This window comes from Pogoniulus pusillus, chromosome 5, assembly GCF_015220805.1.
Source record: "Pogoniulus pusillus isolate bPogPus1 chromosome 5, bPogPus1.pri, whole genome shotgun sequence".
Classification (NCBI taxonomy): Eukaryota; Metazoa; Chordata; class Aves; order Piciformes; family Lybiidae; genus Pogoniulus; species Pogoniulus pusillus.
Genome location: NC_087268.1, coordinates 16,812,191 through 16,825,331, shown reverse-complemented (window position 1 = coordinate 16,825,331; position 13,141 = coordinate 16,812,191). Strand labels below are relative to the sequence as shown.

The 13,141-nt window shown below is 49.3% G+C and overlaps 1 protein-coding gene across 2 annotated transcripts in view; it reads right to left on the bottom strand.

Moving 5' to 3' along the window:
* Positions 1–13,141, bottom strand: part of TMEM39A (transmembrane protein 39A) — a 30,170-nt gene that overhangs the window by 1,863 nt on the left and 15,166 nt on the right. For both annotated transcript variants that reach the window (XM_064143349.1, XM_064143350.1), the window contains exons 2-8: positions 10,142–10,335; positions 8,362–8,584; positions 6,989–7,072; positions 5,495–5,637; positions 3,669–4,017; positions 2,660–2,847; positions 1,723–1,843 (exon numbers count right to left, since the gene is read on the bottom strand). In XM_064143349.1, coding sequence (XP_063999419.1) covers positions 1,723–1,843; positions 2,660–2,847; positions 3,669–4,017; positions 5,495–5,637; positions 6,989–7,072; positions 8,362–8,584; positions 10,142–10,254 — 1,221 coding nt within the window. In that variant the 5' untranslated portion in view covers positions 10,255–10,335. The remainder of the gene's footprint in view (positions 1–1,722; positions 1,844–2,659; positions 2,848–3,668; positions 4,018–5,494; positions 5,638–6,988; positions 7,073–8,361; positions 8,585–10,141; positions 10,336–13,141) is intronic.

Genomic DNA, 13,141 nt, shown 5'->3' with positions numbered 1-13,141 from the left:
CTTTGTCCCAGCAACCTTCATCACCAGACCATAGCCTCAAGCACCACAGCCACTCTCCTTTTAAACACCTCCAGGGATGGCAACTCCACCACCTCCCTGGGCAGCCTGTTCCAGTGACTGACCACTCGGTAAAGAACTTCCTCCCAACAGCCAACCTAAACCTCCCCTGATGCAACTTGAGGCCATTTCCTCTTGTCCTATCATTAGTAATTTGGGAGAAGAGAAGAGTCCCCTCTACTTGGCACTGGTAAGGTTGCACCTTGAATACTGGGGTTTGGTTTTGAGCCCCTCACTAGAAGAAGGATACTGAGGTGGTGAAGTGTGCCTAGAGACAGTCAACAAAGCTGGTGAGCATCTTGAACAAAAATCCTATGAGGAAGAGCTGAGGGAGCAGGGATCAGTTCAGTCTGGAGAAGACGACACTGAGGGGAACCTCATTGCTCACTACAGCTCCCCTGAAAGGAGGTTGTAGTGAAGTAGGGGCTGACCTCTTCTCCTAGGTAGCAAGTGATAGGACAAAAGGAAATGGAGTTAAGTTGCACCAGGGGAGGTTCAGGTTAGATATTGACAAAAATTTCTTTACGGAAAAGTTTATCCAGCATTGGAACAGGCTGCCTAGGGCAGTGGTGGAGTTACCATCGCTGGAAAGGTTTAAAAGACATTTGGATGAGGTGCTCAGGGACATAGCCAAACAGCTGTGTGCAGGGAGATGTTAGGTTATGGTTAGACTTTATGTTCTTAAGGTCTCCCAGCCACACAATTTTATGGTTGTATAAAGTGTCATTTCACTGGAGGAGCATGAGCGAAATAAAAGAACCTAGTGTGTCAAGAGACAGGCAACAAAGCTGGCCAGCATCTTGAACACAAATCCTGTGAGGAACAGCCGAGGGAGCTGGGACTGGTTCAGCCAGGAGAAGATGATGCTGAGGGGAAACCTCATTGCTCTCTACAGCTGCCTTGAAAGGAGGCTGTAGCCAGGTGGAGGTTGGTCTCTTCTGCCAGGCAACCGCAAAAGAACAAGGGGACACAGCCTCAAATTGTGCTGGGGGAGGTCTAGGCTAGATGTTAGGAGGAAGTTGTTGTCAGAGAGAGTGATTGGCATTGGAATGGGCTGCCCAGGGAGGTGGTGGAGTCGCCATCTCTGGAGGTGTTGAAGCAAAGCCTGGCTGAGGCACTTAGTGCCATGGCCTAGTTGATCGGCCACGGCTGGGTGCTAGGTTGGACTGGATGATCTTGGAGGTCTCTTCCAACCTGATTGATTCTATGATTCCCTGGAAGATGCTAACTGGAACCTTCTAAGAATAGAACACTGCCTGACAGGAGACCTGTGTCACAGCCATGAGAAAACAACAACAAAGCAGCTGGAGCTTCCACCTTGCCTAGGTACTGGAACAGGCTGCCCAGTGAGGTGGTGGAGTCACCATCCCTGGAGATGTTCAAGAAATGTGTGGGCACAGCACTGTGGGATATGGTTTAATGGCCATGGTAGTCTTGGGTTGACAGCTGGAATTGATCTTGGAGGTTTTTTCCAACTCAAACAATTCCGTGATTCTATGACATCATAATACTGCAACAGCAAATTCCCTCTGCTGCAAACAGTATTCTGTTCAGCAGCAATGGAAAGCAAACTCTATTCTACATGATCTGCTCTGCTGCAGCTGGGTTTGAGCCTCTCCTCCCTCCCACAGCGATAACATGTCAAGCAAGAGAAGAGATACTTGCATAAAAGCGGGCGTGGGACACATCTGAAGGCACTGCTACGTTGTAAGGCCCAACTGCTTTGTACAGGCATCGACTGCGTCGCACCAGAACTCCCTGTGGCCATATTGTGTTTTCTGACCAGCTGTGGGGATAGAATAACAGAGTGTTAGCATCTGTGCGCCCAACTGTTTGAGCATGGGTTCACAGAAATGGGATGCATCTCCAAATACCAAAGCCTCTGCCACAAGGACATGACCTAGCTCCCAGTGGTCAAGCACAGAGAGGTGATCACAAGCCCAACAGATGGACTGAACAAATGGCTGCCAGTGCAAAAGTCTAGCCCACTGCATCAGAGTGGGCCACCTCCTGCCCCTGCATAAACCTTATTGCTGTCTACAACTACCTGAGGGGTGGTTGTGGCCAGGAGGAGGTTGCTCTCTTCTCTCAGGTGGCCAACGCCAGAACGAGAGGACACAGCCTCAGGCTGCGCCAGGGGAAATTTAGGCTTGAGGTGAGGAGAAAGTTCTTCACTGAGAGAGTCATTGGACACTGGAATGGGCTGCCTGGGGAGGTGGTGGAGTCACTGTCCCTGGGGCTGTTCAAGGCAAGATTGGACGTGGCACTTGGTGCCATGGTCTAGCCTTGAGCTCTGTGGTAAAGGGTTGGACTTGATGATCTGTGAGGTCTCTTCCAACCCTGATGATACTGTGATACTGTGATAAACTACTCCAGCGGCCAATAATCTTGGTGTGTGTTTTTAGGAAGGAACCAGCACTAACCAGAGTGGCTCAGAGAGCTTTCTATAGGAGACAGTTCTGTTAATTTGGAACAGAAAAAGCTGCAGAGTTCCATGGAGAATGAAGTGTCCCCAGTAGAGAAGCACTGTTGGCAGCTGTTTTATCTACTAGAACGCCTTCTCAGCCCCTTGCTGGGCATGCCAATCCATCCCCGCACTCACATATGCTGTGGAGCATTGCTGTAGGAACCATGTTCCAGTTTCTGCCACTTGCCGAGGTGGGCAGCTGATCTGTGGAGCAGGTCACAGTACTTGGGCGGCAGCAGCTGCGTGGTGAGCATGACAAAGGCGTTAATCCACACCATGATGAGGTGCTCACAGGACCAGCGCATGTCATAGTACTGAGTGCTCTGCAAAGAGACCAGACAAGACCTTGGCACAACTGTCACAGAGCAGAGGAAGGAATGACAAGGGATGTACTGCGTGTGCATCCAGCAGACCCACACCACACATCACAGGCATGCTCTCTTGGACCAGTGAGTTCAGAGGGTAACATCTTAGGAAATGCTCAAGACTCCCTTCTCCTTGACCTGAAGGAGAATGGGCAGAGGGACGATGCTGCAGCTGATGCATCTCCTCCCCCAGCAGCAGACAACAAAGGAGTTTGCTTGTAACAGAACTGCCCCAAGAGCACCAATTGCACCAGGACTACTACGTGGATGGTGGAACCCTGCCAATTTCACCACACCAGCTGGAGCTCGTTCAACTTAGAAAAATAATGGATTAAAAAAACAAATTACAACCCCCAGACTGACAAGAGGTTCTTGGATTTAGCTTGCCAAGCACCCTGCCCAGCTTGGTTTGCTAACAGGCTGAACACCAAGGCCTCTGATCCAAGCACTCGGGCCAGGATGTTGGATCTGAGACAGGTAACAACAGGTTCCCTTTTCTAAGAACACAGCTTTCCATCTGTCTAGGACAGGGGGTGGGAGAAGGGGAGTTAGTAAGTGGAGTGATGGGACTAGAGGTGCATCACATTTATGGCAATACCTATCCGCCAACCAGGAGCAGTACTAGTGCCCTCCGGATGCAGCCATGCTCCGCTATCCGGGCTGCCAAAGGGGAGACAGAGAAAAGGGGAATTAGCCAGGAGTCTGGCCTGGCAGCAGGTCACACAACAGTCAGAAGGAGACGGCGGGCAGGGGCACAGAGAGAGCTAGACAAGAGCTACCTTCACAAAGCACAGTGGCAGGAATGCCACATAGTAGGCACTGAAGAGAGAGTTGAAGAGAACTTCCTTGATCCTGCGGTTGAAGTCTGCTTTTAGGCACTCCACTTCGTTGCGGATGAGATCTGGGGAGAGGGGGCAGCTGTGGGTGGGGATAGATGTGGGATTATTGAACTGTTCTCTCAGGGACTCCCACAGAAGCGAGAGGAAATCTTTGGGTTTGACCAGGCTGCTGACAGCTGAAGCCCCATTGTCCACCATCTGGTCTTGTACCATGTAATCACAGTCTGCAGGCAGGGGCTGTGCTCTGCTGTCCTGGTGGAAGCAGCATAGAGGAACATAGACACCAAACCTGCAGGGAAAGAAATAAAGGGGAAAAAGAGGGCTGAAATCACACTCATCCCACCATGAAGTTGGGGGCACCTTCTCAACAGCCTCTTCTGGGGAAGAGGAGGCTGAAGAGAGACCTTCTCACTCTCTACAACTACCTAAAAAGACATTAGAGTGAGGTGGAGGTTGGCCTCTTCTCCCTAATATCACAAGACAGGATGAGAGCGAGGTAGCTGTTGGCTTCTTCTCCCTAATATCACATGACAGGATGAGAGGAAACCACCTCAGGTTGCACCACGGGAGGTTTAGAATGGATATTAGGAAAAAATTCTTTACTGAAAGAGTGGTGAGGCATTGGAATAGGCTGCAGAGAGTTATGGTGGAGTCACCATCCTTTGAGGTGTTTAAAAAGTCCACAGACATGTCTTTTTGGGACATGGTCTAATGGCCATGGTGGTGTTAGCTTGACAGTTGGACTTGATGATCTCAGAGGGCTTTTCCAACCAAATCAATTTTATGGTTCTCAACAGATGTTGCTCTTATAACCAGGGCACCACATGGGAACCCTCACTTCAGAAGCTAGTGGCCAACTCTTCTTCCCCATAAAAGGCTAGAGAATCATAGAATCAAAGAGGTTAGAAGAGACCTCTAACATCATCCAGTCCTACCTAGCACCCAGCCCTATCCAGTCATCTACTAGACCATGGCACTAAATGCCTCAACCAGGCTTTTCTTGAACAGTTCCAGGGACAGCAACTCCACCACCTCCCTGGGCAGCCCATTCCAATGCCAATCACTCTCTCTGACAACAACTTCTTCCTAACATCTAGCCTATACTTCCCCTGGCACAACTTGAGACTGTGTCCTCTTGTTCTCTTGCTGGTTGCCTGGCAGAAGAGACCAACCTCCACCTGGCTACAACCTCCCTTCAGGTAGTTGTAGGCAGCAATGAGGTCAGCCCTGAGCCTCCTCCTCTCCAGCTGAAACAACCCCCAGCTCCCTCAGCCTCTCCTCACAGGGCTGTGTTCCAGGCCTCTCACCAGCTTTGTTGCCCTTCTCTGGACACGTTCCAGCACCTCAACATCTCTCTTGAATTGAGGGGCCCAGAACTGGACACAGTACTCAAGGTATAGCCTGACCAGTGTTGAGTACAGGGGAAGAATAACCTCCCTTGTCCTACTGGCCACACTGTTCCTGATACAGGCCAGGATGCAGCTTCAACAACCACCATGGTTCCCTATTGTGGAACCAACGATCTCCCCAGTGGCTCAGTCTCCAGTCACAGTAAAGTCCTCTCACATGTACACCATACTGAGGCAATCTGCTTCATCAGCTCAGCACCACCTACTCACATCACCCCCCAACCATTCCTACTTCCTCTTTAATCATAAGGTAAGGAGACAGGCTACAGCCAACAGCTTTTCTCCCCATGGTGGTTCATCCCATCCCCAAGCAACTATGCTCCCTCCACCCTGAAGGTATAAGGTGATGTCACTCACGGGTAGCCCAGGAAGAGAAGGTTGAGAACGGAATGGCTGCGGAAGAGGTTGACCAAAGTCCAGCAGAGCACCCATCCACAGAGAGTGAGCAGCACAAGGCGCACCATGTAGTGAACCACTGATGTTGCACCCACCTGAGAGGCCTGCAAACAGAGAAACACTTAGCAGCCCTGTAACATTAATCCTAGAGCGTGAGAGCAGGGGCTGCCTGTGGAGGAGAAGCAGGGAGAGGGCTGCCAAGCGCCACTGTAAGAAGGATGTTTGCCCTCTTCTACCCAGAACTCAGAGACTGTCTCTCTTATAAAGACTTTATTCACGATTGCTAGAATGCAGAACCATTCAAATAAGCACAAGTCATAGGACATGATTCATACAGGGCCTTTAAAAACAATTTCAGAGCTACAAAGTACAAAATATTGTTGCTCAAGTCTCTTATTGCTCTGTTGATAGCAGCCCAGGATAGTCTGAAACACATTTCCTCTTGCTCTTCCCTGTAGAACCATCAGAACTGGAAGGTCAGAGTTGAGGGAAGAGAAGGTGGTGCACCTTGGCAATCCCCAAACTAGATTTCCACCACTCATCTTTACTGGATGTACAGGCAGCAGTCCAGCCAGGAGGCACCACCTTCAAAGGGACAGCAAGAAATCTTGTCCTAGGCTCCTGAGGGGAGGAGGCAACTGAACTACGAAAAGATTCTTAGGGGTTAAAGCCAATAGATGGGATGTGCCAGAACTTGCATGGAGGGTTTCAATGCAGAAATGCAGAAATCTCAGTCTATGGGAAGTTTCAGGGAGGATGTGAACGTAAATGAAAATGGCAGGTATTGGATATGAAAAGAGACCTTCAGAGATCCCACCTTCTCCGTTCACCTACTGAACAGAAGATAACTGTTCCTTTACTTATCTATTGTTAACCTTATTGCTTAGCCTGGAGTTGTTTCAGAGGACAGAACTTCCATTTTCCTCAAAATGACCTTTCTCAAGCATGTATTTGGCCTGATTCCACTATCATAAACACCAGGCCTCAAAATGTGAGGTGGCATGACTAGAGTCTCAGAGTTACTGAGTAACCAGGACTGGAAAGGCAATTCCTATTTCACTCAAGCGCTCCCCTGACCTTTCCGCTCTACTTTGTTTGTTCTTCCAGTCTCAGCCAACCTCCCCCTTTGCCTTCCTGCTACCTGACTTGCAATTCTCACAGCTGCTTCCCTGGCACAAGATAGTGAGGAAGAATATTGTACCTACACAGATAAAGAAGCAAGGGGGACCATTCATCTCCTCCTAGCTGCAAAGGCAACAGAGCTACCCAGTAGTGCAGGACATGAATGAGTTCAAGGAGAAAACATCCCCAAAGTCTTAAGTCACTCACACCCAGACTTGTGCTGGGGGAACAAACTCTCCAGCTACCCAAATGGCAGAAGCTTCTCAGGCTGTAGTCATGGTCATGCTCTGCAATCAGCACTACAGGCAGGAGAAGGAAGAGTGGGAATGTTACCTCAGAGATGAGGGCCCACACCAGCCTCCGTGCTAGCATCACTGTGATGAATGCCGCCAGGTGGTAGTCAATGAGGTGAAAATTCTGAAGGAGGAAAAAGAAAAGGTCTTCACCAGGGGAAGGGACTCTGAAACCCCCCAGCTGAGGTGGGACTGGAAAGAGGCGTGGTGAGTGTCAGACCTCGTGTAAGCATTCCTTAAGTCTCTCTACTAAAGATGAGGGACACAGGAAATGTCTCCAGAAGGTCTTACCCACATGGAGCTTCCTGCCCCTAGAAAACAAACACACAACCCACCCTCTGGGCAAGTAGTTTGGGTCAAATGGAGATAGAGGACAAGTATCCTACTGTAGAGAAGAGCTTACAAGCTCTCTTGGGAAAAGCAACTGAGCAACCAGAGCAAGGACAGCCAAGCTGGAGTCCAGTGTGAGCACAGCAGCTCACTTTAGTTCTTAGTCTCAGAAATGGGCTGTTAGTGGCTAGTGCTTCCTGACAATTATGTTGATGTCATCTTCATGATCTGTATTAGAAATTAATGCTGGCTCTAGCTGTATCAAGTCAGATACAGCTCTTGGACCTCTCGTGATTTTCCAGGGAAGCCATCAAATGTGTTCTGGCTAGAACAGCTAACAGACTCTCTGGGACCTCAAGGACATTTTGGATAATCAAGGTGCTTGACCTCTGACGAGAACAAACATAAGACCTATCAAATCCTTTCAGGTAGTAAGCCTAAACCAGGCTTTTTCTTCAAAGCAAGCTGTGCCCAGCACAGCTGAACTTGAAACCAATAGCTCGACAGCGGCAACACCAGCACCATCTGTCGGCACAGTTAACTGAGGAACCACCTTGTACTTCCAAGCAGCAAGGACACAACTTAAACTGAAGAACCCCTTCAGAGGCTAGTTCCACTCAGACAAGCATTGCTGACTCCAGTATGAGGCACTGCCGTGTTGTGCAGCTTACTGCGCCAGGAAGAAGACTGAAACCTTCATACACGCTGAGGATCTGAACCCTTCCCAAACTCCTCTGCTGCTGACCTGCTGTGAGATTCTCATGAAAACTTCCATTGATTCCTTTCATTTCTGCTATGAGAAGGCACCCAGCTGGAGTATCATCTCGATTTCAAATCCTAGGGGCTAGCTAGGCCATGCAAGTATATGCAGGTAATTCCCACCGAAGAGGCCCTGCTGTCAGCTCTTTCTCTCACTACCTCTCCGGTGAAATAGGGAATGACATGGCCCTGGCTGATCAGGGTGCATGCAACTTCCCCTTCACCCCCTTATGTCAAATGCTTGGTGATTCCTGGACTGAAGAAGCATGAAAAGCAGCTGTGCAATGACAAAACAAGAGCGATGCCATTTGCTGGAGAGCTTACCAGTGAGGTACAGGAAGCAGGGTGATTGTATGGGTACCACCAGACAGTCTTGTAGATGTTAATGTACTGAATGAAGAGAGCTACAAGTAGGTAGATGAAAAACAGGAATTCAAAGAGAAGGCTCCCATCCAATGGCAGATCAGGGATCCGGCAGTGACGTACAGGCTCCGGAGTAATCAGCGCTGTGATCAGAGGCGCAGAGAGGCTGATGGCACTACCATTCCTGAAGCAGACAGAGATCACTCACTTGGTAAACATTCTACACCATCTCTTACCATTTTCCAGAACAGAAAATGCTTGTCATTGTGAATTTTGGGACAGAGCAGTGCTAGGAGAGATGGCAGCAGTCTTACATTCATATTTTTGGCACAAGACTGGTGGTGAGCTTGACCACCTTCTTTGCTCAGACAAGCCTTTATCCAGCATTTTCTCTAGACAACAGATTGGTCTACCAGAGATGCTGTGATATGCCCAGCAATATTTCAGTCAACTTGTAGGTGGAGAAACAGAGGTACAGTGAGGAAGCAACTCCAAGCAAAAATCAGTGAGGACTCTATGCCAGAACAAGCACTTAATGTTGCTTCCTCCCACCCATCACTAGGATGTTAGAGGATCACCCAGTCTCCTTCTCCAGTACTGCAAAGTGCCCATCATCTTTCTGCTCTCAGTTCCTCCCTTAAGAACAGGGGGAACTAAAAATGGAACAAAGGAGTTCAGCTGCATTGTAAAGGCTGACCTCTCAAGTGTGTTCACACCTCCTTCTTTCCTGCCCTTCAGAGGAGGCTACCACAACTGCATCTCCAGCAGACTGACCTGATAAGGAAGCTCAGACAAACTATGCTGTATCCGACTGAAACCAGGATAAACAATGCTCCCCCAGGAGCCTGGGGCACTGATTACATGGTTTCAACAGTCACTTGTTCCTCAAGAATCTAAGACTGCCATCCATCCATCTGTCCCAGCCACAGAAGTCTTTAAAGGACAAAGCTAAATGGCTTGGATCTCTCTACTATGCAAAGATGAACCTATACTAGAGCTGGTCAGAGCTTCAACATGCTTCAACATGCAACTGTTAACTTCTGCATGGAAAGAAGTAACACCTGACCCTTTCAATCTTCACACCAAATGTGGAGATCTAAATATCACCATGCATTCTTTTTCAGTCCCCTAGCTTCCCCAGAAAATGGAGATGAGCTTTGCCAACTGTGAGAAATAGTTTCAGCTGCAGCCAGCAGGCCTAAAACATAATACAGACATCCTCCTGCCCTGCCCTTCTGTCATGTAGGGGGAAGACTCACAGCTGAGCTCTGACACGTCACACTAACTCCTTGTGACACTGCAGGCAAATGAGCGAGAGAGAAAGGCGTTCTCAGCTGCTAGGACTCACTGCTCTAGGAACTGTTGCAGGGAAAGGCAAACTGAGCACTGTGTGATTTCCACTCCTAGCTGTCGTGACCACTCCGAGTAGTGTAGGGTGGTTGAGAACACTTCCACAGTCCTCCCCCACAGGGCTGATTATAATGCATAAAGTCCACAGAGGCCACAGAGGGAAGTTTGTGCCACAGCAGAGCTGGGAAGAGAAACTGGAAGAGGTCTGTCATGCAAGGCATGTTCCTTCTCAGATGGGCCATTCCACATCAGAGGCGTCAAGGTTTCCATCTCCCAATTCTCTTCAACCGTGACACTGCACTTCCACAGGGTGCTCAGAGCAGATCAAAGCTCCTAGCTCTTGGTGCTGCCCTAGATGCAAGTGTCTCAACAGTCCCACCTTCGTCCTCACCTGTTTCTCAAACCAGTACCGTTTCCACAGTTCCCACCAACCAGCGTCTGAAGAGAAGGCAAAGCTGAACGGCTTAGCTGCTGCCGGCTGGGTCCCCTCCTTCCACCGGGCATGACCAGGAACCAATCCACTTCCAATGCCTCCTGCAGGCTGTGCCCTGAGACTCAGACAAAGATCTCGAAGCTTTCCCAGATCTGCAAAGGAGGCAGAAACATCACTTGAGCTGTAAACTACTGGTCACCTAGCTGACCACCCAGCCAAGCAAGCGCACGCAAATGGAAGCTGCACTCCTCCATCCAGTGCCCTGTGGGACACCCAGGACCACCCTACAACACTGTGCCACTTCAAAAGCACCAGATCAGTCTCTGCTTGCATACAAAGGACAGACGCCAGTGACACTGTGTCTTTAAAAAGCAGCTGCTTAAATTAGCCATGAGCGACTGCTCCCACTTCCTGTTGGCTGGAAAGCACCACAGGGCATCTCCAGTGCTGGAGACCACACAGCTGCTTTGGCTCACTTCAAAAACATGCCTGCAAAGAACCCTCTCCCTGTTCTGGCGTGAGGAACTGCTCGGAACTTCACAGGTCTTTTAACCACAGCCCCTGATGCTTGTAGGTAATTTGGAACACAAGGCCTATGAGGAGAGGCTGAGGGAGCTGGGGGTGTTTAGCCTGGAGAAGAGGAGGCTCAGGGCTGACCTCATTGCTGTCTACAACTACCTGAAGGGAGGCTGTAGCCAGGTGGGGTTGGTCTCTTCTGCCAGCAGCAGAGAGAACTGCCAGAGCAGTGAGTCCTAGCAGCTGAGAACGCAGCAACAGAACAAGGGGACACAGTCTCAAGTTATGCTGGGGGAGGTCTAGGCTGGATGTTAGGAGGAAGTTGTTGGCAGAGAGAGTGATTGGCATTGGAATGGGCTGCCCAGGAAGGTGGTGGAGTCACTGTCCCTGGAGGTGTTGAAGAAAAGACTGGATGGGTTACTTAGTGCCATGGTCTAGTTGATTGGCCAGGGCTGGGTGCTAGGTTGGAGGTCTCTTCCAACCTGGTTGATTCTAAGGATCCCCTTTGCCTGAGCTCTCAGTAGACAGACTGGTCTCCATGAAGCTACTTGCACGGTTCAGCTCCTTCCATGCTAAGAAAGCCTGAGTGACACAATGGGAGAAGGTCCCTTTGCAAGTGATTGTAGTTAGCAGTGCAGCAAAACACCCCTCTGTGCAGGTACTTCAGATGCACATATAGGCAATGACTTAACTCTTCACAAAACCTTTTTAAACCTTTAAATAGTTATTTATTTTAAATTACATATTTTAATCAGTTCTTAAAATGGATCCAGTATGAGAGAGGCTGAGCATCTGGGAATATCAGCAACAGAGGCAGATTCTCTGGCACAGACTTCTGTCCCTTCCCAGACAATTTTGCTGTTCTTCCATTGGTCTTACACACAACACTGCAAGGATTTCATCAGGCTAGTAAGAGACATGAGAGAGGGGTGGGTTGAATTGGTGTGTAAATCTGGAAGTTATTCTAAGCACTGTGCTGTACAGAATCAAGGCACTGAGTGAGCATCTCACCACAAGGAGCCTGGTGTGTCTGCATGGCTGGAGACCTGCCCTTTTGGCAAAATAAAGGCAGAACCAACCCACATTGGTCCAAAAAAAAAAGCACCCCCACCTTCTGGGAAACTCTGGATCTAGCTTCAACATTGGCAAATGAACCCCATCATCTGTTTATAATTCAGTTATCATCTCCTTTAAAATCCTGAGAAATCACTGCTGGCAGAAATGCCAGGAATTTTGCTCAGTGAGTCACACCACTGTCATCATGAACACAGCATGCAGGAGAAGTGGGCTAAAAAAACTCCCTCAAATAATCATCCTTTGTATTAAGATTTCTCATCCCTTGTCTCTACTCCAACAACCAATTCTCAACATTTCAACAACAATCAAGATGATGTTTCAAAAGGTTCTCTTGTTATAACTCCAGGGAGAAGCTAACAGAGAACTGAAGCCTTCCTTACCTTCCTAGTCAAGGTTCTATAGACTCCAGAGGACTTTGTCTAGGATGTTCTAGAGGTTTATTCAGGGATATTTGTATTTCAGGAATGAAGTATAAACATAAAGAAAATTCCCTTGAATCTACAAGAGGTGCAAGGGCAGCAAGAATCATAGAATCAACGAGGTTGGAAGAGACCTCCAAGATCAGCCAGTCCAACCTAGCACCCAGCCCTAGACCATAGGACTAAGTGCCCCACTCAGTCTTTTCTTCAACACCTCCAGGGAAGGCAACTCCACCACCTCCCTGGGCAGCCCATTCCAATGCCAATCACTCTCTCTGACAACAACTTCCTCCTAACATCCAGCCTACATCTCCCATGGCACCAGTTGAGACTGTGTCCCCTTGTTCTGTTGCTGCTTGCCTGGCAGAAGAGACCAACCTCCACCTGGCTACAGCCTACCTTCAGGCAGTTGTAGACAGCAGTGAGGTCAGCCCTGAGCCTCCTCTTCTGCAGGCTGCACACCCCCAGCTCCCTCAGCCTCTCCTCACAGGGCTGTGTTCCAGGCCCCTCACCAGCTTCATTGACGTTCTCTGGCCACATTCCAGTATCTCAACATCTCTCCTGAATTGAGGAGCCCAAAACTGAACACAAGGAGTTAAGGTGTGGCCTGACCAGTGTTGAGTACAGAGGAATAATAGCCTCCCTCATCCTACTGGCCACACTGTTCCTGATCCAGGCCAGGATGCCACTGGGCACACTGCTGCCTCATCTTCAGGTACTATTTACCAGCACCCCCACGTCCCTTTCTTCCTGGCTGCTCTCCAGCCACTCTGTCCCCAGCCTGTAGCGCTGCCTGGTGTTGTTGTGGCCAAAGTGTAGAACCTTGCACTTGGCCTTGTTAAATCTCATCCCATTGGCCTCTACCCACCCATCCAGCCTGTCTAGGTCCCTCTGCAGGGCTCTCTTACCATCCAACAGATCAACACCTGCTCCTAGCTTGGTGTCA